General features: G+C 41.0%; 3 protein-coding genes and 1 long non-coding RNA gene across 9 annotated transcripts in view; 2 read left to right on the top strand and 2 right to left on the bottom strand.

Moving 5' to 3' along the window:
• Window positions 1-6002: 6002 nt before the first annotated feature.
• Window positions 6003-12889, top strand: LOC144068551 (uncharacterized). 6 transcript variants are annotated; one of them, XR_013298198.1, is made up of 15 exons: window positions 6003-6776; window positions 7049-7087; window positions 7151-7323; window positions 7399-7506; window positions 7576-8045; window positions 8115-8205; window positions 8466-8556; window positions 8817-8907; window positions 9169-9259; window positions 9520-9610; window positions 9872-9962; window positions 11091-11181; window positions 12437-12516; window positions 12613-12686; window positions 12776-12889. XR_013298198.1 is itself a non-coding variant. In XM_077593161.1 (15 exons), exons 4-8 carry the CDS (start codon window positions 7504-7506, stop codon window positions 8875-8877), a joined length of 375 nt encoding a protein of 124 aa, XP_077449287.1. In that variant the 5' UTR covers window positions 6003-6776; window positions 7049-7087; window positions 7151-7201; window positions 7399-7503; the 3' UTR covers window positions 8878-8907; window positions 9169-9259; window positions 9520-9610; window positions 9872-9962; window positions 11091-11181; window positions 12437-12516; window positions 12613-12686; window positions 12776-12889. The 6 variants fall into 6 exon arrangements, 4 of the variants coding, with proteins under 4 accessions (XP_077449287.1, XP_077449286.1, XP_077449283.1 ...); XM_077593161.1 differs by having other exon boundaries at window positions 7151-7201; window positions 7917-8045; XM_077593160.1 differs by having other exon boundaries at window positions 7917-8045.
• On the bottom strand, window positions 12205-19714 carry LOC144068552 (uncharacterized). The gene is made up of 10 exons (XM_077593162.1): window positions 19573-19714; window positions 17909-17962; window positions 17631-17681; window positions 17489-17541; window positions 17209-17402; window positions 16271-16414; window positions 14799-14867; window positions 14554-14653; window positions 14402-14493; window positions 12205-12705 (listed from the first exon to the last, which is right to left on the bottom strand). Exons 2-6 carry the CDS (start codon window positions 17917-17919, stop codon window positions 16394-16396), a joined length of 330 nt encoding a protein of 109 aa, XP_077449288.1. The 5' UTR covers window positions 17920-17962; window positions 19573-19714; the 3' UTR covers window positions 12205-12705; window positions 14402-14493; window positions 14554-14653; window positions 14799-14867; window positions 16271-16393.
• On the top strand, window positions 12889-14685 carry LOC144068554 (uncharacterized). The gene is made up of 2 exons (XR_013298199.1): window positions 12889-14487; window positions 14567-14685. It is a non-coding gene; the product is annotated as an uncharacterized LOC144068554 (long non-coding RNA).
• Window positions 19715-19765: 51 nt separating the features above from the next.
• Window positions 19766-26470, bottom strand: part of LOC144068553 (roundabout homolog 1-like) — a 55239-nt gene continuing 48534 nt past the window's right edge. Inside the window, exons 17-31 of the mRNA XM_077593163.1 lie at window positions 25981-26102; window positions 25672-25843; window positions 25393-25590; window positions 24993-25019; window positions 24607-24646; window positions 24293-24447; window positions 23890-24231; window positions 23725-23817; window positions 23521-23656; window positions 22890-23024; window positions 22109-22458; window positions 21907-22026; window positions 21575-21784; window positions 21220-21371; window positions 19766-20494 (exon numbers count right to left, since the gene is read on the bottom strand). Coding sequence (XP_077449289.1) covers window positions 20480-20494; window positions 21220-21371; window positions 21575-21784; window positions 21907-22026; window positions 22109-22458; window positions 22890-23024; window positions 23521-23656; window positions 23725-23817; window positions 23890-24231; window positions 24293-24447; window positions 24607-24646; window positions 24993-25019; window positions 25393-25590; window positions 25672-25843; window positions 25981-26102 — 2267 coding nt within the window. The 3' untranslated portion in view covers window positions 19766-20479. The remainder of the gene's footprint in view (window positions 20495-21219; window positions 21372-21574; window positions 21785-21906; window positions 22027-22108; window positions 22459-22889; window positions 23025-23520; window positions 23657-23724; window positions 23818-23889; window positions 24232-24292; window positions 24448-24606; window positions 24647-24992; window positions 25020-25392; window positions 25591-25671; window positions 25844-25980; window positions 26103-26470) is intronic.

The following is a 26470-nucleotide window of genomic DNA, read 5'->3' as shown; positions in this document are numbered from 1 at the left end:
TAAGTAAACAAAGAACAACAGTGGGTGCGGGGGTGCTTTGGTGGAAGCTCTCCACAAATTTGGTATGTTGCAAGTGCAATCAGTGGATTGCAGTCAGGTGCCTCTGGTTTGAGCCCAACCCCCGCTGCTTCACCTTGGAAGGAAAAGCTAGTCAACCCACAGCGGCCCTTGAGGATCCCTTTGTCCTCCCCTGGTGTAGACTGTCTAAGACTTTTTGGGAACTTTTCCACAACTTTGGTATACTTTACAAAATCCTGTACAGAAGTTCTTACACAATTTGAAATCATCCGATTTTTTTTTTATAAAATACGGGAAAAACCTATATAAGTTGACAGGCATGAAGACGTAGCATCCCATATGACTAGGCATTAATTTAATGGGGCTGGGCAAACTAAACAAAGTAAACAAAGAACAACAGTGGGTGCGGGGGTGCTTTGGTGGAAGCTCTCCACAAATTTGGTATGTTGCAAGTGCAATCAGTGGATTGCAGTCAGGTGCCTCTGGTTTGAGCCCAACCCCCGTTGCATCAACTTGGAACGAAATGGTGGCTGACCCACAGCGGCCCTCGAGGACCGCTTTGGTGTAAGTGTCTAAGACTTTTTGGAACCTTTCCACAATTCTGGTATACTTAAAAAATTCTGTACAGAAGTTCTTATGCGGTGTACACTTTAAAATGATCAAAAAATATATATTTAAAATATGGGAAAACCTTATAAATTGATAGGTATGTAGTAGTATTGCTAGTCGAGGTAATATGAGGCAAAAAATGAGTGCAGAGCGACTGATGGGGGCAAACTAAAGGCCACGCTCTCCTGACTTCATGCTCCCTCAGCGACCAATTTATTTTCACCCTCTCCGCTCTGATAGGTCTGCCACCTTCTGGTTATATCTTGGAATTGGCCACTCCAGGCTCAACTTTCTTCGGTTGAGTCGGGTTTGAACGACATCATTAACACCAACACGTGCGCCAAAAGTTAAAGCGACCTTACGTCGGGTGCTCAATTGAGTCCATGACATTCTGAACTTAGTTCAAACGCTTGATCGGTGTCATTGAAATCCGTGCAATGGTGGTGAAGAATATTTGGGAAATGTAAACTGCGAGTAAACTTTGAATGTTTGTTTTTAAATCCAAATGTGCTCACGCTGCTCGTCTGTTGGCATCAAAGTAGGCGGCAGTCAGTAATAGAAGGCCGTATATCTCCTTAAACAACATCTCAGCCGGCGCTTTGATTATCTCCGACGCCTCTTAATTCCTCACCAACTGTCTGCTTTGGCAGGAACTAATCTTCCTCAAATAAAGCTTCCATCAATTAGGTGTCTTGCATGGCAGCGCACGAGTATCGCCATGTTGACTATTGTTTTCTTTTCTGTTTTTCATCACGTCGGGCACATTTTTCAGCCGCGCTGACATCAAATTTGCTAATTGTGTCATCCTTTAAAAGGCCGACGTGCCGCAGAAATGCCGTTGATTAACCAAACAAATGCAAAACATCCCCTCCGCGTTCCATTTGTCGAGCTGTGAATGAGTAACGCGAAGACTGACGTGACATATGGCGCGACAAAAGATGTTTTTTACCACCAGCGTCGCGCTCATCCGCGGTGTCTTTGTATTCGAAGCGTGCAAAGAACTGACAATCCTCATTTCCGTCCCTTTTTTCTCCCCATCCTCGTCGTCAACCTTCCGTCGATTCCGCCACGGTCGCTTGACTTTGTCTTTGTCGACAGATTGGCGAGAAGCTAGCGGATAAACTTGGTATAATTGAATATGGAAGTTGGCAGAATGCATTCACCCACACAGTCGTCAGAAACCACACAACGACAGCTGTGCTTTGAAAGAGGCGAAACAAAGCATGAAAGTAAAACAAATATGGAGTGATATTCCTAATGTTGTCGTGAATTTGGCGCCGATTTGATTAAAAAGCAGCTGTGAGGAGTTTGGAAATGGAGTGATGGCCTAAAAATATTGAATAACTTTCTTAATTCTGTAGCAAAATTCATAATTAAAACAACTAAATGCATACAATGATTAGGAAGCTCCCTCTTTTTCTGCTGTTTACTATCCAGGAAGTTGTTGAATGAAGCATGAAATAATATAACTAATGAATTGAATATTTTGCAGATGAATGCTGAAGCAAGATTACAAAAGTACAAAACAAGCGCAGACAAGTGTGTCATGAAGCAAGCGGCGGTAAGCAACACTCGCTAATTGGCAGAACGCTATTGGATAAACAAAATGATCCGGGGCGACCTGCGACTCCAGATTCATCTGGGTTGGAGCTCAATAAAAATAACGGCCAGTTGACCTTACGGCTTACGCCTTGGCTACAGAAATACAGAAATCCCAGAGAAAATGACAGGGTGAGTACATTCCTTTGTTCTTGAAAAGACTATTTTATTGTTTATTATTATTTAGTGGCAAAAAACAACAACAACAAAGTAAAAGGAACCAATACACTACTGATATATGTGTATATATATATATATATATATATATATATATATATATATATATATATATATATATATATATATATATATATATATACATATACATATATACACATATGTGTACATACACACACATATATATGTAAGTTAAGATATATATGTAAGAAGGCTAGTTTTCATCAGTTGACTTATTTATTTTTTAATTATGTTTGTTCTTCCAACGTCCTAATTTACCAACTATTTACATACTCATTGAACCTAACCTAGAAAAAACTTTATTACTATATCTAATTAGAATCTGCTACTTCGTTTCATCGTTTAATAATTAAACGTGGTTGTTTCGATTACATCCGGAGGACCGTTATGTCTTCCAACTAGGCTGCCAAAATTAATCAATTAATAAATTGACAGTTTCTCAATCGTGCTAATTGATAGATCATTTTTGGACATTCAAATTAGTACAATTTGTTTGCAATTATTGATTTAAAATGAGGAAACACTGGAAATAATCTACAATCTCCATTTGAATTTCATCATAAAACAGAAAGTTGGCACTCATCATTTACTTTCTCGGGCCACACAAAATGATGCGGCGGGCCATATTTGGCCCGCGGACCGCTACTTTGACACCTGTGGTTTAATTAGAGTGGCTTTGTAATGATTTGTTTTGAAAGTGCTCTATTCAGTTTTATTGATTTGGAAGAATACAGATCTCTTTGGTAACTATACAAAATACCTCTGGGCTATCTTATGGTACCAATTTAATGCAATTTTGAAAAATAAATCATTCATCGATTCAATAACTTCCGTACCTCTTCTCGCAACTATGGGCTGCCAGCCAATCGCAAGGACGGAATACAACGACGACGTGGTCGCTGATTAAGTGCAACTGACTTCAGGTGCAGACGCACTGTGCCTCGGACCGATTGCGCGTCGGTCAGGAAAAACATCGATTTAAAAATGTATTTTGATGTTTTACGAGTTGCTTACTTATTGTAATGAACAAGTGTGCCTTTATTTTGAGGTGAAGAGCTGCGATCGCCATGTTGAGCAGAAGTAAGAGGTAAGAAAGCGAGGATTAAAACTTTTGTTTGTATATAATTATTTGGGCTAAACTCCATGTCAAGTGTTGTGCTCAATGATGTTAAATGCGCATTTTATTGATTAACACATTCATTGTATGGTTGTACTGTGTGTACATGATGGAAATAAGGCTGTAAGTGTTTGTTTAGAAGGAGACCAAACTCTGTCCCCATGTGGCTTTTCAGATTTGGTTCAAAAGTTGACGGACATCTTCCTGATGGACGCCGGCTTGACTCAGAGCGACTTCCAACAGGCCCTGGTCCGACGGACCAACCATATGAGCATCGGCGCACCGCATGGGCCTGGCTCAGTACGCCCAGGACACCAAGGTGGAGTTCAACCTGGACGCTCACTGGAACAACAAGAAGAAGGTGCCGTTTTCCCCCGTGGATTTTGGGACACTTTTTTTCAACGTGGATTTTTGGACACTTTTCCCCGTGGATTTTTGGACACTTTTTTTCCCGGCGGACTTTTGGACACTTTTTTTCCCGGCGGACTTTTGGACACTTTTCTCCCCGCAGGTTTTTTTGGACACTTTCCTCCCCAGTGGAGTTTTGGACACTTTTTAACCCGTGGAGTTCTGGACACTTTTCTCCCTAGTGGAGTTTTGGACACTTTTCTCCCCAGTGGAGTTTTGGACAATTTTTTACCCGTGGATTTTTGGACACTTTTCTCCCCAGTGGAGTTTTGGACACTTTTCTCCCTAGTGGAGTTTTGGACACTTTTCTCCCCAGTGGAGTTTTGGACATTTTTTTACCCGTGGATTTTTGGACACTTTTCTCCCCAGTGGAGTTTTGGACACTTTTTTTTACCTTTGGACACTTTTCTTCCCCCCGCGGACTTTTGGTCATGGACGGACGGACGGAGGGATCATGCAGGTAAGTATTTTGGTCTTTGAGTTTTGATTTATGGACACTTTTTTCCCGAGTGGAGTTTTGGACACTTTTCTCCCCAGTGGAGTTTTGGACAATTTTTTACCTGTGGATTTTTGGACACTTTTCTCCCCAGTGGAGTTTTGGACAATTTTTTACCCATGGATTTTTGGACACTTTTCTCCCTAGTGGAGTTTTGGACAATTTTTTACCCATGGATTTTTGGACACTTTTCTCCCCAGTGGAGTTTTGGACACTTTTCTCCCCAGTGGAGTTTTGGACAATTTTTTACCCGTGGATTTTTTGACACTTTTCTCCCCAGTGGAGTTTTGGACATTTTTTTACCCGTGGATTTTTGGACACTTTTCTCCCCAGTGGAGTTTTGGACACTTTTTTTACCTTTGGACACTTTTCTTCCCCCCGCGGACTTTTGGTCATGGACGGACGGACGGAGGGATCATGCAGGTAAGTATTTTGGTCTTTGAGTTTTGATTTATGGACACTTTTTTCCCGAGTGGCGTTTTGGACACTTTTCTCCCCAGTGGAGTTTTGGACAATTTTTTACCTGTGGATTTTTGGACACTTTTCTCCCCAGTGGAGTTTTGGACAATTTTTTACCCGTGGATTTTTGAACACTTTTCTCCCCAGTGGAGTTTTGGACAATTTTTTACCCGTGGATTTTTGGACACTTTTCTCCCCAGTGGAGTTTTGGACATTTTTTTTACCCGTGGATTTTTGGACACTTTTCTCCCCAGTGGAGTTTTGGACAATTTTTTACCTGTGGATTTTTGGACACTTTTCTCCCCAGTGGAGTTTTGGACAATTTTTTACCCGTGGATTTTTGGACACTTTTCTCCCCAGTGGAGTTTTGGACACTTTTTTTACCTTTGGACACTTTTCTCCCCAGTGGAGTTTTGGACACTTTTTTTACCTTTGGACACTTTTCTTCCCCCCGCGGATTTTTGGTCATGGACGGACGGACGGAGGGATCATGCAGGTAAGTATTTTGGTCTTTGAGTTTTGATTTATGGACACTTTTTTTCCCGAGTGGAGTTTTGGACACTTTTCTCCCCAGTGGAGTTTTGGACAATTTTTTACCTGTGGATTTTTGGACACTTTTCTCCCCAGTGGAGTTTTGGACAATTTTTTACCCGTGGATTTTTGGACACTTTTCTCCCCAGTGGAGTTTTGGACAATTTTTTACCCGTGGATTTTTGGACACTTTTCTCCCCAGTGGAGTTTTGGACAATTTTTTACCCGTGGAGTTTTGGACACTTTTCTCCCCAGTGGAGTTTTGGACACTTTTCTCCCCAGTGGAGTTTTGGACAATTTTTTTACCCGTGGAGTTTTGGACACTTTTCTCCCCAGTGGAGTTTTGGACAATTTTTTACCCGTGGATTTTTGGACACTTTTCTCCCCAGTGGAGTTTTGGACACTTTTTTTACCTTTGGACACTTCTTCCCCCCGCGGACTTTTGGTCATGGACGGACGGACGGACGGAGGGATCATGCAGGTAAGTATTTTGGTCTTTGAGTTTTGATTTATGGACACTTTTTTTCCCGAGTGGAGTTTTGGACACTTTTTTTCCCGAGTGGAGTTTTGGACACTTTTCTCCCCAGTGGAGTTTTGGACAATTTTTTACCCGTGGATTTTTGGACCCTTTTCTCCCCAGTGGAGTTTTGGACAATTTTTTACCCGTGGATTTTTGGACACTTTTCTCCCCAGTGGAGTTTTGGACAATTTTTTACCTGTGGATTTTTGGACACTTTTCTCCCCAGTGGAGTTTTGGACAATTTTTTACCCGTGGATTTTTGGACACTTTTCTCCCCAGTGGAGTTTTGGACAATTTTTTACCCGTGGATTTTTGGACACTTTTCTCCCCAGTGGAGTTTTGGACAATTTTTTACCCGTGGATTTTTGGACACTTTTCTCCCCAGTGGAGTTTTGGACACTTTTTTTTTATCCGTGGACTTTTGGACACTTTTTTACCCATGGACTTTTGGACACTTTTCTTCCCCCCGCGGACTTTTGGACATGGATGGACGGACAGCAGGGATGGACGGACGGACAGCAGGGACGGACGGACGGACAGCAGGGACGGACGGACGGCAGGGACGGACGGCAGGGATCAAGGTAAGTGCAGGTAAGTCTTTTGGTCGGCATGGACGGACGGCATGGACGGATGGACGGACGGACGGACGACATGGACGGACGGACGGACGACATGGACGGACGGACGGAGGGCATGGACGGACGGACGGAGGGCATGGACGGACGGACGGACGGCATGGACGGACGGACGGCATGGACGGACGGACGGCATGGACGGACGGACGGCATGGACGGACTGCAGGGACGGACAGAGGGATCAAGGTGAGTGCAAAATTCAGCATACTTTGCTAAAAAATCTTAATTTATTGGAAATTTTTCAAAGAAAAAAATCCACAAATTTTTAACTGTAGCTTTTTTATTTTGCACTAAAAATACAAATTATACCATTATACCATTTGGAGTTAAATACGATGGAAAAAAAAAATCATGTATAGCATTTTGAGTTGGATCATTGAAAGCGGTAGAAGCTGACTTGAAAGAAAATGGCCCATTTCTAATCATCCTAATCGGACAGCGCTTTGTTTGTCCCGCAGGAGTGACGGAGCTGCTCACGTTCATCCGAGACAACTGCGGTGAGTCGGCCACGCCGGCCCGTGTCGTCGTCCAATCGCAACCCCGTGTTTGCCCTCTTTCAGCGTGCTCCACGGGTACGTGTAAACTAGGAGTCTTGAGGCCCTGTCGTTGGTGTAAGTGACTGGCGGCCATCTTACGACAGGCACTCTGAATTGACTCCATTCTTCAAAGCTTTGAAGGAGACAAGTGATCCAAGATGGCGGTGCGCAGGGGTGCAGCTGGCTCTTGCTCTCAAGTTTGGTGTTTTGATTCCTCAGTCTTGTCGTTGTTTGCCAACATCTGCCCGGCAAACTTTTTCTACATTCGCCAGGATTTGGTCGCTCTCGGGAGGAGGTGCCTTATATCCATCACAGCAGATTGCCAACGAACCTGCAATGTCCCCGAGGACATCTCGAGACCACCGAGATCTCAGTGGATGGTAATAATATCTTAGATGAGGCCATTTTTTAGTATTTACCTTAACAGGATGTGATTCTTATATTTTTAGATGACGTATTTTTGGTCTTTTGCCGGGAAGGCACACTTTGTGAAATAGCACCATCAATTTTGTCCTACGCTGCTGTGTATGATGACAATCAAGGCTTTTGATGATTCCATGATGATGATCAAGCCTGTGTCTGAACAGCCATCTTGTGGCAGGGAGACTGAATTGAGTCAATTCTTCAAACATTTTGGTTTAGAACAAACTTTATCGACCCTCCATTTTCTGTTGCTTTGGGGATACTTTTGCGCCACTTCCTCTTGATTTTGAGGGAATTTATCGCATCACTCACCAAAAAAAGAGGGTTGTTGGAAAAAGTACTATAGAAAAGAATTGAAATTCATAAGACAGCTCAACAAGACGCGGAAGAGGTGCTGGCGGCTGTCATGGAGTTCCGTGCGCAGGACGCGGTGCCCATCGTGATCTCACCGAGGAACGTCCTCGCCATCGGCCGTGCCATCGGCCCTTCCATGCAGGCTAGCCCCGCCCCCCCCATTGCGATGGCATTTGGCCGTCCGCCCGCTTAAACGGGTCTTTGCTTTCAGCTGGACGAGAGCGGGAAGTCGGTCTTCACCGTTCTGTGGAGGGATGTGGCCGCCGAATTGAGGGAGGTGAAGAACTGCGTCATCTGTTACGGTGAGTAGCCACGATAGTATGGTAAGGCTTTTTTCTCAAAAAAACAACATAGTATAGTAAGGCTTTTTTTCTTAAAAACGACATAGTATAGTAAGGCTTTTTTTCTTAAAAAACTACATAGTATAGTAAGGCTTTTTTTCTTTAAAAAACGACATAGTATAGTAAGGCTTTTTTCTAAAAAAAACGACATACTATAGTAAGGCTTTTTTTTCCTAAAAAACGACATAGTATAGAAAGCTTAAACGGGTCTTTGCTTTCAGCTGGACGAGAGCGGGAAGTCGGTCTTCACCGTTCTGTGGAGGGATGTGGCCGCCGAATTGAGGGAGGTGAAGAACTGCGTCATCTGTTACGGTGAGTAGCCACGATAGTATGGTAAGGCTTTTTTCTCAAAAAAACAACATAGTATAGTAAGGCTTTTTTTCTTAAAAACGACATAGTATAGTAAGGCTTTTTTTCTTAAAAAACTACATAGTATAGTAAGGCTTTTTTTCTTTAAAAAACGACATAGTATAGTAAGGCTTTTTTCTAAAAAAAACGACATACTATAGTAAGGCTTTTTTTTCCTAAAAAACGACATAGTATAGAAAGCTTAAACGGGTCTTTGCTTTCAGCTGGACGAGAGCGGGAAGTCGGTCTTCACCGTTCTGTGGAGGGATGTGGCCGCCGAATTGAGGGAGGTGAAGAACTGCGTCATCTGTTACGGTGAGTAGCCACGATAGTATGGTAAGGCTTTTTTCTCAAAAAAACAACATAGTATAGTAAGGCTTTTTTTCTTAAAAACGACATAGTATAGTAAGGCTTTTTTTCTTAAAAAACTACATAGTATAGTAAGGCTTTTTTTCTTTAAAAAACGACATAGTATAGTAAGGCTTTTTTCTAAAAAAAAACGACATACTATAGTAAGGCTTTTTTTTCCTAAAAAACGACATAGTATAGAAAGCTTAAACGGGTCTTTGCTTTCAGCTGGACGAGAGCGGGAAGTCGGTCTTCACCGTTCTGTGGAGGGATGTGGCCGCCGAATTGAGGGAGGTGAAGAACTGCGTCATCTGTTACGGTGAGTAGCCACGATATTATGGTAAGGCTTTTTTCTCAAAAAAACAACATAGTATAGTAAGGCTTTTTTTCTTAAAAACGACATAGTATAGTAAGGCTTTTTTTCTTAAAAAACTACATAGTATAGTAAGGCTTTTTTTCTTTAAAAAACGACATAGTATAGTAAGGCTTTTTTCTAAAAAAAACGACATACTATAGTAAGGCTTTTTTTTCCTAAAAAACGACATAGTATAGAAAGCTTAAACGGGTCTTTGCTTTCAGCTGGACGAGAGCGGGAAGTCGGTCTTCACCGTTCTGTGGAGGGATGTGGCCGCCGAATTGAGGGAGGTGAAGAACTGCGTCATCTGTTACGGTGAGTAGCCACGATAGTATGGTAAGGCTTTTTTCTCAAAAAAACAACATAGTATAGTAAGGCTTTTTTTCTTAAAAACGACATAGTATAGTAAGGCTTTTTTTCTTAAAAAACTACATAGTATAGTAAGGCTTTTTTTCTTTAAAAAACGACATAGTATAGTAAGGCTTTTTTCTAAAAAAAAACGACATACTATAGTAAGGCTTTTTTTTCCTAAAAAACGACATAGTATAGAAAGCTTAAACGGGTCTTTGCTTTCAGCTGGACGAGAGCGGGAAGTCGGTCTTCACCGTTCTGTGGAGGGATGTGGCCGCCGAATTGAGGGAGGTGAAGAACTGCGTCATCTGTTACGGTGAGTAGCCACGATATTATGGTAAGGCTTTTTTTCTTTAAAAAACAACATAGTATAGTAAGGCATTTTTTCTTAAACGACATAGTATATATAGTAAGGTTTTTTTTCTTAAAAAACGACATAGTATAGTAAGGCTTTTTTCTTAAAAAAACGAAATAGTATAGGAAGGCTTTTTACCTTAAAAAACAACAGTATAGAGGCTTTTTTTCTTAAAAACGACATAGTAAAGTAAGGCTTTAAAAAAAAAAAAAACGACATAGTATGGTAAGGCTTTTTTCTTAAAAAACGACATAGTATAGTAAGGCATTTTTATTTAAAAAACGACATAGTATAGTAAGGCTTTTTTTTCTCGTAAAAACGACCATGTATAGTATGGCTTTTTTCTTAAAAAAACGACATAGTATAGCAAGGCTTTTTTCTCCCAAAAAAACGACATAGCATAGTGAGGCTTTTTGCCTAAAAAAACGACATAGTATAGTAAGGCTTTTTTCCTAAAAACGACATAGTATAGTAAGGCTTTTTTCCCCCAAAAAAACATAGTATAGTAAGGCTTTTGTCTTAAAAAAACGACATAGTATAGTAAGGCTTTTTTTTCTTAAAACATGACATAGTATAGTAAGGCTTTTTTCTTAAAAAACAACATAGTATAGTAAGGCTTTTTTCTTAAAAAAATGACATAGTATAGTAAGGTTTCTTTCTTAAAAACGACATAGTATAGTAAGGTTTTTTTCTTTTTAAAAACGACATAGTATGCTAAGGCTTTTTTCTTAAAAAAACGACATAGTATACTAAGGCTTTTTCTTAAAAAACGACATAGTATAGTAAGGCTTTTTTCTTTAAAAAACGACATAGTATAGTAAGGCTTTGTTCTTAAAAAATGACGGTATAGTAAGGCTTTTTTTTTCTTAAAAAAACGAAATAGTATAGTAAGGCTTTTTTCTTTTAAAAATGACAGTATAGTAAGGATTTTTTTCTTTAAAAAATGACATATTATAGTAAGGCTTTTTTCTTAAAAAACGACATAGTATAGTAAGGCATTTTTATTTAAAAAACGACATAGTATAGTAAGGCTTTTTTTTCCTAAAAAACGACATAGTATAGAAAGCTTAAACGGGTCTTTGCTTTCAGCTGGACGAGAGCGGGAAGTCGGTCTTCACCGTTCTGTGGAGGGACGTGGCCGCCGAATTGAGGAAGGTGAAGAACTGCGTCATCTGTTACGGTGAGTAGCCACGATATTATGGTAAGGCTTTTTTTCTTTAAAAACCAACATAGTATAGTAAGGCATTTTTTCTTAAACGACATAGTATATATAGTAAGGTTTTTTTTCTTAAAAAACGACATAGTATAGTAAGGCTTTTTTCTTAAAAAAACGAAATAGTATAGGAAGGCTTTTTACCTTAAAAAACAACAGTATAGAGGCTTTTTTTCTTAAAAACGACATAGTAAAGTAAGGCTTTAAAAAAAAAAAACGACATAGTATGGTAAGGCTTTTTTCTTAAAAAACGACATAGTATAGTAAGGCATTTTTATTTAAAAAACGACATAGTATAGTAAGGCTTTTTTTTCTCGTAAAAAACGACCATGTATAGTATGGCTTTTTTCTTAAAAAAACGACATAGTATAGCAAGGCTTTTTTCTCCCAAAAAAACGACATAGCATAGTGAGGCTTTTTGCCTAAAAAAACGACATAGTATAGTAAGGCTTTTTTCCTAAAAACGACATAGTATAGTAAGGCTTTTTTCCCCAAAAAAAACATAGTATAGTAAGGCTTTTGTCTTAAAAAAACGACATAGTATAGTAAGGCTTTTTTCTTAAAAAACAACATAGTATAGTAAGGCTTTTTTCTTAAAAAAACGACATAGTATAGTAAGGCTTTTTTCTTAAAAACGACATAGTATAGTAAGGTTTTTTTCTTTTTAAAAACGACATAGTATGCTAAGGCTTTTTTCTTAAAAAAACGACATAGTATACTAAGGCTTTTTCTTAAAAAACGACATAGTATAGTAAGGCTTTTTTCTTTAAAAAACGACATAGTATAGTAAGGCTTTGTTCTTAAAAAATGACGGTATAGTAAGGCTTTTTTTTTCTTAAAAAAACGAAATAGTATAGTAAGGCTTTTTTCTTTTAAAAATGACAGTATAGTAAGGATTTTTTTCTTTAAAAAAATGACATATTATAGTAAGGCTTTTTTCTTAAAAAACGACATAGTATAGTAAGGCTTTTAAAAAAAAAAATGACATAGTATAGTAATGCATATTTTATTAAAAAATGACCATGTATAGTAAGGCATATTTTCTTAAAAATACAAAAAACACATTGTGAGGCATTGACTTTATTGTATACATAAACAATGAATCTTGGCTTCTGGCTCATCCTCATACGGCTCGTGTACGTAAAAGATATTTGTTGAATGTAAGTTACGGCATGGAGGAAATGTTCCCCACAAATTCACGCTTTGCCTTGTTTGTTGACAGACTTGTACCAGCACCCCCCGTATTGCGCCTTCATCCAGGAGTCTCCGGTGCCCCAGTGAGCGGAGGCTGACACGGTCACGGTCAGTGAATGCTTTCTCACTGATCTGTAAGTCTGATTGTCGTCGTCGCCGTCATCACTTTGGCCACGTGACCTTTATGTCATTCACGGCGTCCAGTCGGGAAGAGCTTGCTGACCGGCCGCAGGAGCAGTTGGGACAGATGCACGTCGCCACCGCCTTCGTCATGCCAGGTTGAAAACCATGTCGCCACTGTAAAGAAATTAAAAAATGTTGTCATCTTGGGCAGGGTTGAGAAATAATTGACTTTGTGTCGTGGAAGAGGCATTGGACAACGTGGAAGAGGAGCAGGAGGAGAAGAATGGGGTGCAGCTGACCGACCGACAACTCAAGACCTGTTTGCCTCACCCTGTGACAGCCGTGGGTTTGAGCTGTGGACAAGGGCGACTGTCAGAACAACATCACCATGCGGTTGTGGTGGGAATGTCAACCGCTCTCCACCATCTCTTCATCGTCTGGATGTGCCGATAGCGTTTGGTTGCCTGCGCGACGCAAACGTATTTCGGATCAATAAGTGTTTGGGCGGGTTGCTTTTGGTGTAATGACCTAAATGTAAAATTTAAAAATGTTTAAAGTATTTTTTATTAAAAGGTAATTAGTTTGTCGCAGAGTACATCTGCGGGGATTGTACCAGCTTCCACTCGATGGTAGGCGTATACTCTACTGTGTGCTAAAGGACTAAACCACTAAACCTCGACTGGATAAGTATTTTCGGTAAGAGGGTGCTCAAGGAATTTGGCTAAGTGTGCAAACCACCTCCCTAATAGTAGCCAGTGTCTTGACTTTTTAGGCCAATTTTTTTAACTAATTTTGATCCAATGATTAAATGTAAAATTTAATGTTTAAAGTTTTTTTTAGTAAAAGGTAATTAGTCTTATGTCGCAGGTGCCTCTCCCCGCCGAAGGCGGGGAGAGGCACCAAGAGTACGTCTGCGGGACGCGAACCAGCATCTGCTCGACGGTAGGCGCATACTCCACTGTGTGCGCCAAGGGGCCCACCCACACACCCACTAAACTTGGACAGGCCAAGTATTTTCGGTAAGAGGGCGCTCGACTCATTTAACTAAGTGTGCAAGCCGCCTCCCTACTCAGCATGGTCCTGTCCAATAAAACTTTTTGGGTGGCTTATTTGAAATCCTAGCTAATAGCCAGTGTCTTTTGATTTTTTAGGCTAAGTATTTTAACAAATCTGGATGTAATGATTAAATGTAAAATTTATTTTTTAGGTTTTTTAGTAAAAGGTAATTTATCTTATGTCGCAGGTGTCTCTCCCGCCGAAGGCGGGAGAGGCACCAAGAGTACGTCTGCGGGACGCGAACCAGCTTCCACTCGGTGGTAGGCGCATACTCTACTGTGTGCGCCAAGGGGCCCACCCACACACCCACTAAAGTTCGACCGGCCAAGTCTTTTCGGTAAGAGGGTGCTGGAGTGATTTTGGCTAAGTGTGTAAGCCGCCTCCGTACTCAGCATGGTCCTGTCCAATAAAAGTTTTCTTGTCTATTGTTTTTTTAAGCCAATTCTTTTAACTAATTTTGATGTAATGTTTAAATGTAAAAAATATTTTTTAAAGTTTTTTTTAGTAAAAGGTAATTAGTCTCATGTCGCAGGTGCCTCTCCCCGCCGAAGGCGGGGAGAGGCACCAAGAGTACGTCTGCGGGACGCGAACCAGCATCTGCTCGACGGTAGGCGCATACTCCACTGTGTGCGCCAAGGGGCCCACCCACACACCCACTAAACTTGGACAGGCCAAGTATTTTCGGTAGGAGGGCGCACGACTCAATTGACTAAGTGTATAAGCCACCGCCCTAAAAAGTATGGTCCTGCCCACTCGGTTTTTATTTGACCTGAAAAGTGACAAGTTGGAGGAGGCGGGGAATCCAACCGATTACCTTTTGTATGGTAAGTTTGTGCTCTCCTATTGAGGCCAAGTCAGCCACCAGGTGAAATCGACATCCTATGTCACCGCCATCCGCAGGTGAGTCTAAGAAAAACAAAAAAGAAATATTTTCTGCACAGCAACATGAATGTCTGTTAAACTTACTTTTTGTCTTCAGGTGTCCTCGCTCTCCACAGTTTGGGAAACCTTTTCGTTGGAAGACTGTCCATCCCACAAGTCATCCATTTTTGCCTTTGTCACTAATCTGAAAAAATAAAAATAAAAGTTGACAGCAAATCTATTATGTGACCTTGACTGTGATTTATAAGAAATATTTTTTTTCATTCTAAAAAGTTTTTTATGCCTATGCACACGCACTATGATCGCTGCAACAAGGCGAGATCACATACCGAGCCAATACGAAGGCGACCGGTCGGGGCGGCGCTTCATCCACAAGCTGGTCCCAAACCTACTCCATCCTGTCAGAGAGACCACAAGAAAAAAGCCTTACTATGTCGTTTTTTAAGAAAAAAAGCCTTACTATACTACGTCGTTTTTAAAGAAAAAAAAAAGCCTTACTATACTGTCATTTTTTTATAAATAAAGCCTTGTTTATAAATAATGCCTTCATTTTTTAACGAAAAAAAAGCCTTACTATACTATGTCGTTTTTTTAATAAAAAAATAGCTGTACTATACTATGTGTTTTTTTAAAGAAAAAAGCCTTACTATACTATGTCGTATTTTTAAGAAAAAAGCCTTACTATACTATGTCGTTTTTTTAAAAGAAAAAAGCCTTACTATACTATGTCGTTTTTAAGAAAAAAAGCCGTACTATACTATGTCGTTTTTTAAAGAAAAAAAGCCTTACTATACTATGTCATTTTTATGGAAAAAAAGCCTTACTATACTAGGTCGTTTTTTAAGAAAAAAGCATTACTATACTAGGTCGTTTTTTAAGAAAAAAGCATTACTATACTATGTCGTTTTTTATGAAAAAAGCCTTACTATACTATGTCGTTTTATTATGAAAAAAGCCTTACTATACTATGTCGTTTTTTATAAAGAAAAAAGCCTTACTATGCTATGTTTTTTTTTTTTATAAATAAAGCCTTGTTATAATTTGTGTCATTTTTTTACGGAAAAAAAGCCTTACTATACTATGTCGTTTTTTAAGAAAAAAGCCGTACTATACTATGTCGTTTTTTAAGAAAAAAGCCGTACTATACTATGTCATTTTTAAGAAATAAAAGCCTTACTATACTATGTCGTTTTTAAGAAAAAAAGCCTCACTATACTATGTCGTTTTTTAAGAAAAAAAAACTTACTATATATACTATGTCGTTTTTTTTAAAGCCTTACTATATGTACTATGTCATTTTTTAAAGAAAAAGCCTTACTATATATACTATGTCATTTTTTACGGAAAAAGCCTTACTATATATACTATGTCGTTTTTGACGAAAAAAGCCTTACTATACATGGTCGTTTTTTATTTTAAAAAGGCCTTTCTATACATGGTCGTTTTTATTCAAAAAAGCCTTACTATACATGATCGTTTTTATTCAAAAAAGCCTTACTACACTATGTCGTTTTTTAAAAGAAAGCCTTACCAAAAATAAATAAATAAATCAAGTCGTCAGATTTTACCAATATTACTGGAGAGTCTTTCCACAATTAGGATTTTCGTTTTATGACAAATGGTCTATAAAGGAATTTCGAATTGAAAAAGTCATCATTAAGCCGTCTTTTTTTCTGCCCTTATGCGATCTTTGAAACGATTAAAAAACACTGAACGCAATTCGATTGGGAGATATTATGACTGCAAGTGGAACTATATCTTTATAGAAGCTTGCAATGTAGAAAACGGGAGCATTTCTTACCTTTTCGCCATGCGTCGAGTACACAAAAATCAGCCAACGTAAAAAACAACAACTTCTTGGTGGACTTCTGTTCATGTCCGTTAACAAACGTGTCTTGGTTGGACCTGACCTGAATTAGGCCGTTTAGATCATGCGATTAAAAACCTGAAAAGACGTTTACAAACAAAACAAAGCGTACAGGTCAACGAAAACCCTTTTTCCCAGTCTCTTCCGGTCAGTTTCACTTCCGGCTCACCAATGTGACGTCAATTCAGGGAACGCCCTCGTCTTTTTTTTTTCTTTTTTGGGTTTGGCTGTGTTAGGCTCTGGCAACCCACACAACTTTTTCCAGGTTGTGCAATATTAAAGTGGATAAACCATTTTCTATCCAAAAAAGACTAAGACATTTTTCTTTTAAATAGAGACGACTGTGTGTCGTCAAGGCTTTCCAGAAATGGCTATGTTAAGTGTGGCTATTTCGTGGTGTAGAGGTTCACTCGCCTGATTGCCATGTGGGCATTTGGGGTTCAAATCCCGGTTGGGAATCATTTTCCCTTAAATAAAAACAACCATGTGTAGTCAAGACTTTCCAATAATGACAAACTAAAGTGTGGTGACTTCGTGGTGTAGAGGTTCCCTCACCTGACTGCCATGTGGGCATTTGGGGTTCACATCCCTGACTGCTGTTTGGGCATTTAGGGTTCGCATCCCAGTTGGGAATTATTTTTCCCTTAAATAGTAACAACCTTTTGTCATCAATACTTTCCAATAATGACAACATAAAGTGTGGCTATTTCATGGTGTAGAGGTTCGCTCACCTCACTGCCATGTGGGCAGGTGTGGTTCGAATCCCGGTTGAGAATCATTTTCCCTTCGTTATTTCTATATATGTGTAGTCAAGACTTTCCAATAATGACAAAGTATAGTGTGGCCACTTCATGGTGTAGAGGTTCACTCACCTGACTGTCATGTGGGCAGGTGGGGTTCAAATCCCATTTGGGAATGATTTTTCCTTTAAATAGACACAACCTTGTGTAGTTAACACTTTCCAATAATGACAAAGTAATGTGTGGCCATTCATGGTGTAGAGGTTTGTTCACCTGACTGCCATGCGGCCAGGTGGGGTTCGACTCCCGGTGCAGAGTCATTTTCCCTAAAATAAAACAACTATGTTTAGTCAAGGCTTTTCAATAATGCCAAGGTTAAATGTGGCCATTCATGGTGTAGTGGTTCACTTACCTGACTGCCACCTGGGCAGGTGTGGTTCGCATCCCAGTTGGGAATCATTTTTCCTTTAAATGGAAACAACCTTGTGTAGTCAAGACTTTCCAATAATAAAAAAGTAAAGTGTGGCTACTTCATGGCGTAGAGGTTTGTTCACCTGACTGCCATGCAGGCAGGTGTGGTTCGACTCCTGGTGCAGTCATTTTCCCTTAAATAAAACAACTATGTGTTGTCAAGACTTTCCAATAATGACAAAGTAAACTGTGGCCGTTTCATGGTGTAGAGGTTCACTCACTTGACCGCCATGCGGGCAGGTGTGGTTCAAATCCCGGTCGGGAAACATTTTCCCTTAGTTGTTTCTATATATTTGTAGTCAAGACTTTCCAATAATGACAAAGTTGCATGTGGCCATTCATGGTGTAGTGGTTCCCTTACCTGACTGCCATGTGGGCAGGTGTGGTTCACATCCCTGTTGGGAATTGTTTTTCCCTTAAAAAGAAACAACCTTGTGTAGTCAAGACTTTCCAATAATGACAAAGTTAAGTGTGGCCACTTCATGGTGTAGAGGTTTGTTCACCTGACTGCCGTGTGGGCAGGCAGGGTTCGAATCTCGGTGGACGATGAACCATTTTGCCATTAAAAAAGACTAAGTCATGTTTCCTTAAATAAAAGCACCAAATGACCATGTATAGGCGGGCCACCTCATGGTGTAGACTGTAAGACTGAAAGTCAGGTGCTACTTATTTTAGAAGACACCCGATTGGTTAAAATGTCGGCACTGGATCGGTTGGAACAAAGACCAGGACCCACTGCGGCCCTCGGCGGAATCGGTTTGACACGTGCTGTAGAGGCTTGTTCACCTCCCTGCCATGTGGGCGACATAGTATAGTAAGGCTTTTTTTTCTTTAAAAAAAACGACATAGTATAGTAGGGCTTTTTTTCTTAAAAAAACGACATAGTATAGTAAGGCTTTTTTTCCTTAAAAAACGACATAGTATATATAGTAAGGCTTTTATTTCTTTAAAAAAAACGACATAGTATTGTAAGGCTTTTTTTTTCTTAAAAAACGACATAGTAAGGCTTTTTTCTTAAAAAACGACATAGTAAGGCTTTTTTCTTAAAAAACGACATAGTAAGGCTTTTTTCTTAAAAAACGACATAGTATATATAGTAAGGCTTTTTTTCTTAAGAAACTACATAGTATAGTAAGGCTTTTTTTTTTCTTAAAAAAACGACAGTATAGTAAGGCTTTTTTTTCTTAAAAAAACGACATAGTATAGTAAGGCTTTTTTTCTTAAAAAACTACATAGTATAGTAAGGCTTTTTTTTTTTCTTAAAAAACGACAGTATAGTAAGGCTTTTTTTTCTTAAAAAAACGACATAGTATAGTAAGGCTTTTTTTCTTAAAAAACTACATAGTATATTAAGTCTTTTTTTCCTAAAAAACCCACCGACACTGACCTATCTGTAACCACCCAAAAGCTGACCATTTTTGTCTTTTGGCAGAGGGCATGAACACGTAACCACCGCCGTCCATGATGCAGACCTGCCAGCAAGCAGATCGAAGCGGAGGGCAAATCCTCACTGATCTGTAAGTCCGGTTGTCGCTGTCGGCGGCGCCGTCGTCATCACCGGTCACGGGAACTTTATGTCATTCACCAAATTAAACGACCTTTCGGTGGGTTACTTGATTGCCTTTTGATTTTATTCGTACAAATGTGCATTTTCTCCACAGTAGTGTTTGACCCCATTTGTGTGTAAAAATGTGTTAGGTTTTGCTATCTTTTCAGGTTAAGGAAAGGGCATTTTGCGTTGTAATATGTATTTGTGGCCAAACTCAATGTCAAATGTCAGTGTGGAGTTTGGCCTGCATTCGGCTGACCATTGCTTCAGTGGCCAGTCGATTGCAGGCCAAAGTCCACACTGCAAATACTGGGATGCAAACCCACACGGCTAGAGGGCCATGGATCCGAGGGCGAAGCACTAACCACATAGGCCACGGGTCCTCAATAAAAAAATCATATATTCGAGATGCCATTGCTTCTCACAGGGTAAGTGAGATGCAAAATGTTAACTTTTAAAAGATAGCCTCTACCTACTTGTTTGTCGATTCTAAGATGCATTTTGGATTAGCGCGATGTTACTGTCACGGAGGACAGCGATTGTCTCACGGACTGAAAGTAACCCTCGTGATGTTCCAAGATAATGAGATTGAATCCATTTATACTGGCAAACTCTCGCATGAATCCCTTTAGTGCCCTTTGAGATGAAGACCAAAATGGAGGCTGTGGATTGAATAGGACAGAATTTATGGCCAAGGTCAGGTAAGGAGGTAAAAAGATGAAGTAAAAACAAACAAACAAACAGCAGAATTTCCTCGGGATGAAGTAAATATCTTGACGTAACGTCTCCGAGAGGGGAATGTGCATGCGAAAAATACAAAAAACAGATCTCAAAGCAGCTTCAAATGTTTGCAACTGGATGCACGAGTGACATCAACATTCATCTTCTCCAAATCAAGACAAAAATCATCCCGTGACATTTCACAATTCCACAAAATGCCTACAATTATCATCCTAAAAACCAGAGATTGTGCTTTTCTAACCAAAGTAGAACAAACCATACGAGGACAAGATGTACGTCACCGAGTAAAACATTAACACTGTCACATACAATTTCAATTTGAAGCACTTTTGTGGCAGTAAACAATGCGCAACAGGTCTGGAAATGACATTTAGCATTTAAAAAGAAACAAGAAACACTCACATCGTGGAGTGGCTGGCTGGCCCTTCTTCTTTTTGTTTTCTTTTTTAGGCCCCTGGCTGACACTCAGCCACAATCAAGTCCACAGACAGAAGCTTTAGCACTAAAACAACATGAGTTGAGAAATGTGAGATAGAAAAAGAGCATTTTTTTGTGCAGCGTTTGAGTCTTTTTCTCCATTGCCTCCATCCAGCCCAAGTTTTTCGCCGAAGCAGATGTTCACGGCGCTGTCGGAGGGATTCCTCAGCTTCTCAGCAACTATGAGAAGAGAGAAAGGTCTCCGGTAAAAAAAAGTCTTACTATACTGTTGTTTTTTAAGAAAGAAGCCTTACTATACTATGTCGTTTTTTAAGAAAAAAAGCCTTACTATACTATGTCGTTTTTTTAAGAAAAAAAGCCTTGCTATACTATGTCGTTTTTTAAGAAAAAAAGCCTTACTATACTATGTCGTTTTTTTAAGAAAAAAAGCCTTGCTATACTATGTCGTTTTTTAAGAAAAAAAAGCCTTACTATACTATGTCGTTTTTTAAGAAAAAAAGCCTTACTATACTATGTCGTTTTTAAAGAAAAAAAAGCCTTACTATACTATGTCGTTTTTTAAAGAAAAAAATCCTTACTATGTCGTTTTTTATAAATAAAGCCATGTTATACATTGTGTCATTTTTTTACGAAAAAAAAAGCCTTACTTTACTATGTCGTTTTTTTAAGAAAAAAGCTTTACTATACTATGTCGTTTTTTTTTCTAAAAGGCCTTACTATATACTATGTCGTTTTTTTAAGAAAAAGGCTTACTATACATGATCATTTTTTAAGAAATAAAAGCCTTACTATACTATGTCGTTTTTTAAGAAAAAAAAGCCTTACTACACTATGTCGTTTTTTTAATAAAAAAAGCCTTACTATACTATGTTGTTGTCGGTCTCACATGACCATCCTCATTCACCCCCGGTAATATAATAACGGTGTTGTCTATTTTGGCTTACCTCATCTACACTCACAGGTTCCATCTGAACCCTAGGTTTGATCCTGGAGTTTTCACGAGGTATAAAGCTGGATGCGATGGGCCTTTCAGCTTCCCTCGGAGCTGGATCTGATGGGAAAGGTGGTGGATTACACGGCGGGATATCCCGACATTCTAATGGAAAACAGGAAGAATTGAGGAATCACTCATTGATTGATTGGAAATAAAATGAGCACATGACCTTTTGTTCAATGCAGATTTCAAATCAATCCAAACAGGACAACTTTTTAGAATTTTCATGTATCATTTGTTTGATTGACTTGTGAGGGTCAGCGGTTCAGAAAATGAATGAATAAAATAATAGTAAACAACAATACCTGAGTGCTCTTTACTTTTGCCGTTTCCCTTTTTCCCTTTGTGCCGGCTCGGACCGTCTTCCAACGGAGACGGGGCCTGACCAACCCGCTGAGTCCCGGTGCTGCCTCGCCGCCCCCGGGCTTCTCCAGAACCCATTCTGGGTAAGGTGGCTCCCCTTACTAAGTCGCTATGGGTCATGTGACTTGGAAAGTTCAGCGGTGTGAATGAGTCTGCGGGGATAAAGAGTGCTTTACAGTAATCCCTCGATTATCGTGGTTAATGTAGACCAGACAGGGCCGCGATAAACAAAGTTCCCGTGTTTAAGGGTATTCCTGGTTCTCTGTGTTTTTACCATCATTGAAGGCATCTTTGGGATGATAGCTCGTCTGCTTGCACCTCCTGGGCCTTTTCTGCATCACGGCGGGACTCACGTTGCTGTCCGTGGACACGGGGCTGCCGGCTCGCCCCCGACCTGAGATTTGGTGGACAAAAAAAGGCCTGATACGGACGGGAGCAATTGCAAAAATCCCGGCCGATCGGACACGTGGTCTCACCCGACTGGTCGGCGGCGGCGGCGTCTCGGCAGCCTTCCGCCTGAGCGAAATCTCCGTCGGTGAAGAAAGAGCCTTCGGAGGTGCTGACCACGCTGGACCTGCCCGACGACAAGTTCTCCTCGGAGGCGGAGCCCCAGCTGTTGAGCATGGATCCCGTGCTGGAGGCGGGGGTCTGTTCCAGACGGCGGAAAAGCAGCTTGTGCGGGGAGTTGGGAGGCAACTTTTGCTTGTGCAGATGGTACAGGTTTTCATCAGCTGCTATTTCCTCGTCTGCATCCTCTTCCTCCTCCTCCTCCTCCTCCTCTTCTTCGTCCTCTTCTTCGTCCTTGTCCGTGTAAAGGGGAGTGGAGCTGCGTTTGAAGGGAATATAAAGAAATAGATACACGTGCCTTTTTAGATGCTTTCCCGGCTTTTTAATCACATTTCTTTGGAATCAAGTTTGTATATTTACTAAGCTGCTATGCTTTATTTACTCCTTCATTCCTATATGGATTATTGTTTTTCTCAAATTCCATTTATTTTATTGGTGTCTCATAGGAGTACACCATACTACACTGCGACAAAATAGTACCCTATTTTCCAGACTAAATGTCGCTTTTTTTATCATTTGGGTGGGCCTTATATGTTTTTTTCCCTTTCTGACAACCGAAAGCCTCTTATGATATTATATTTGGGGGGGGGGGGGGGGGGGGGGGGGGGGGGGGGTTGGGGGGGTTATCGACATCTGAAAAACTACTTTACTGTATGCTTGTTGAAATCATTTTATGATGAAAATGGTCACCTGAGGTGCTGGATTCCATTCTGGACACCCTTGCTCATCATTCTCTGTGGATGAGTGGTCAAGTCTGGGGGAGATGACGTCACTCCTCTGATTGGAGGAGTCGGGCAAACTTCTGCTCGTTTTTCTGGATCAAAACTGGGGAGAAAAAAAAGACAACTGTGTTTCAAACTCGCCTTGTCCTTCAGATTAAAGCTGCTGCTAATGGATTAGCAAATGTACTCAACAAAGATTTTTTTTTTTAGCATATAGTTATCTGAAAAACTGTTATGTTAAGAGAGGCCTTTATCTCTTGTTATTCTCCATTTTATTATCGTTACTTTGTCTGTTCTTGCTTTCATATAAAATAAACAAATGTGACATACTCCAATGGGATTTATATTTTTCTTCTATGGCTACTCAGAAGCAATTTTCTGAAATCTGACCGATTTTCTTCGTAATTTACCAAACTGAGATTTTGTCTACTATTTATTTTAGAAAACAACTCTAGAGTTGAACGGAACTACTTACAGTCCAACCTACGTTGAAATTTGCTTGCCACTTATTTTAGCCAGCTTTTGCAAGAATCATTGTTTTTCTCTAATTCAGCGGCTAAACCCGAACAATATTAATACTAATTTTTAAAAAAGTCCACCTCTTGTCCATAGGGAGGCTGTACTCATCCCCATTCCAGGCTCGAGTATGAGGAGGAGAAAAAGCATCTGCCCAGCTCATTGCAGCATGTTTTGGAGTTCGGTTGGCTCGCGGTCCTTTCTTTTGATTTTGACTCCCTGGGAAACGAGAAGAAACGTTAAAAATGTGGACATCTCAGCAGACCTTGACCTAGAGCGCTCGTTACCCGAGGTGTCGTTGCTACCTCGGTCTGAGCCTCCCGTGTTGTGATCGGCGAACATTTTGAGGTGGACTAGACCGTCATTTCCTGCTGGAACATCTAAAGAAAGAGTGATATTGAAATAAGCGAGCGCTTGGTTGACACGGACGATCCGCCAGTCCCATATTTTACCTTTACTCAGAACGTTTTGCTCAATGATATTGTATTGCATCTGCGTGGCCATCTCTTTTGGTAGAGGAGGCGGGTTCGGGGGCAGATTCCAGCAGGGCATTTCCATTGGCTCGCTGGTACGAGCCTTGTTTTGAATATTGGCCTGAATCAGTTGGGTGGTCGCGTAGGGGATGGGTTCGTAAGGATCGGAAGAATCTCCTCCGGGACTGGCGTAGCACGAGTTGGAATTGGGGAACGCTTGGAAGTCGTTGAGCTTGTCGCCGAGGTTGACGTCCGTGTAAATGGGCGTCTCCGAGCAGAGCTTGTCGTCCGGATGCTTTCCGTAGTTGGCGATGCAGTCGGCTAAAGAAAAATGTGTTGGGGTCAAAATTGGAATCGTGGGAGATCTGACATGAGAGCGGACCTGGTCGACTGTAGGTCGTCATGTTGCTGTCCGTGGTGCCGTTGCCGTTATTGCAGCAGTTGATGCTGCAGTCCTTGTGATTGGCGCAAGCGTTTGGCCAATTGTCTGGCAGCCAAAGCTGGTTTAGAGGTTCTCCCACGCCGAGAATACCAGATCTGTAACACAGGGAGGCTGTCAATCAAAAGCCGCAGTATAGTTAGTCTCCTCATAGTTTCAACTCGACAAACAGCCTTATAACAGATAAACATCGCCTCCTAGTGTCTCCACAAGTCACCTGCATTACAATTCCAAAAGGCAAGCAAAATGCAACTTGCCTGCCAGCTCCACATGTAGATTCTCCTCTTTGATAGGCGACTGTAAAAGAAGGAGGAATACCATCAAAGAACTGTAGCGGTAACCCAAAAAATATTTTCTTAAAAATGTCCCCATTTCCTATTGCAGCCTTTTTTGTGCGAACCTTTTTGACAATGTCATTCCAAAAATAAAAAATCACCTTGCACATTTTCACAAGGAGCCCTCGAAACAAAGTGCGATGAACTAAAAATGTCCATTGTGACCTCTGACCTCACGGACAATGGTTCCCAAAGACATGCTATAGCAACAGCTCTAAAGTTGGAGTAGCAATCCGTCCTCATATTTCTACCACAACACATCATATATTCTACTTTTCACACAAGCCAAGTGAGCATAAAGTACTTGCCTGTCGGTGTAAAGGTAAACGACGGCACTGTATAGAGAAAGACAAAAAAAGTGCATTAATACAAGGAAGCAATAAGAAAAACTACTTTCCCCTGCGTGCCCACCGTCCAAATAAATCCCACTCTGATTGGAAGATTAAAAAGCAGCCTATCAATCATCCCTGTCTATCTGAAAAGGTTAATCAGAGACTTGAAGAAGGAAGATATAACAGCAAAGGTAATGTCAGCTCGACATAAACACAGCATGGACTCAAAGGACACAAACATCTAAAAGGTCAGCCTTTAAATGTCTGTCTCGGGCGCGCGCGGCCGCCGTCGACGGCTATGGGCGTCGCGTCTTTGACCGGCCGGTCCTAAATGGATTGGACGTCAATCGCGGGAAAGCAAAGGAATATGACAGACCCTTTCGAATGCCGGTGTAGGAGCTGCTGAGGCCTCTTCTCTTTTTGCGATGACGGTAAAGCCACACGCTGAAAATCATGAGGACGCACCAGCAGGTGGCGCCGATGCCCGCAATAAAGGCTGGCTGCTTCACCACGTCAGAGATGTGTGTCAAGGCGTCCTTTCCATCCCTCAGATTGGTCATCTGACCGGCGGAATCTGAGGGAACGCATAGAGAGAGATCAGACTTTAGACGTGGCGCAAAGTCCACAGCCGTATCCGTGTGTAGATGAGCCTCACCAAACTCAAAGAACTTGACCTTGCTCTTGACCCCGGCTCCGGCGGCGTTGCTCGCCGCCACCTCCACGCTGTAGCGTATCCCGGGCGCCAGGCCCGGAACCAGAAGCGAAAAGGTGTAGCCGTCCACGGACTGGTTGACGTGGTAGCGACTCTCATTAGCCAGGCACCAGATCTGTCAAATACAAGGAGAAGATGACAGTGATTATCCCCCCCCCCAACCGCCCAGTGGCGCCTCCAAAGATACGCTTTAAATTGAAAAAGCATCATTCATTCTAAGCGTCACTGGAGGCTTGTCACGTGCTCTCGTACCTTGTATTCCTGAATGACGGCGGCCTCCTCCAGGACGGGAGGAGCTTTCCAGGAGATGAGGATGGCGGTACTATTGGCATCCCTCTTTGTCACCGTAACGTCCTGGGGCGCTTGCCTCGGCGCTACGACCAACAGAGATCGATATGTCACCTATGAACTGCTAAATATAATTGTAGCATTCAAAATCAATGTCCTATTGTCATTTAAGCTCTGTTAAGTATTCCCTTCGGCTGCAAGTGAAATGGAACCCGGGAGCGAGAAGCGGAAAAACGAGAGGGAAATGCTAGGATTTGAATGAAAACTAGACAAATAATCAAAACTGGGACAAGGTAAACAAAATTAAAGTAAACAGCGACGAATAAGCAAAACATTACTAATGATACCAGGAAACAGGAAAAAAATACTCCCACAACAAGACATGCCAGAATACAGGGTTTAGATACACAGACAGAGGTTGATGACAAACAGCTGGGTCACACAAGGGAAGGTT

This window comes from Stigmatopora argus, chromosome 22, assembly GCF_051989625.1.
Source record: "Stigmatopora argus isolate UIUO_Sarg chromosome 22, RoL_Sarg_1.0, whole genome shotgun sequence".
In the NCBI taxonomy this organism is placed as follows: Eukaryota; Metazoa; Chordata; class Actinopteri; order Syngnathiformes; family Syngnathidae; genus Stigmatopora; species Stigmatopora argus.
The sequence above is the reverse complement of the archived record's forward strand: the minus strand, read 5'-3'. Positions and strand labels throughout refer to the sequence as shown.

Excerpts from the sequence above, each read along its gene's own strand:
- LOC144068551 (XM_077593157.1), top strand. The coding sequence starts at position 7,285 with ATGGCGGTGCGCAGGGGTGCAGCTGGCTCTTGCTCTCAAGTTTGGTGT. Across the intron at positions 8,046-8,114 it reads CCATCGGCCCTTCCATGCAG|CTGGACGAGAGCGGGAAGTC; the intron begins GCTAGCCCCGCC and ends CTTTGCTTTCAG. Across the intron at positions 8,206-8,465 it reads GAACTGCGTCATCTGTTACG|CTGGACGAGAGCGGGAAGTC; the intron begins GTGAGTAGCCAC and ends CTTTGCTTTCAG.
- LOC144068552 (XM_077593162.1), bottom strand. Across the intron at positions 17,542-17,630 it reads CCTGCCTGCATGGCAGTCAG|GAAAAATGATTCCCAACTGG; the intron begins GTGAACAAACCT and ends TTCCATTTAAAG. Across the intron at positions 17,403-17,488 it reads CCTGCCCAGGTGGCAGTCAG|GGAAAATGACTCTGCACCGG; the intron begins GTAAGTGAACCA and ends GTTTTATTTTAG.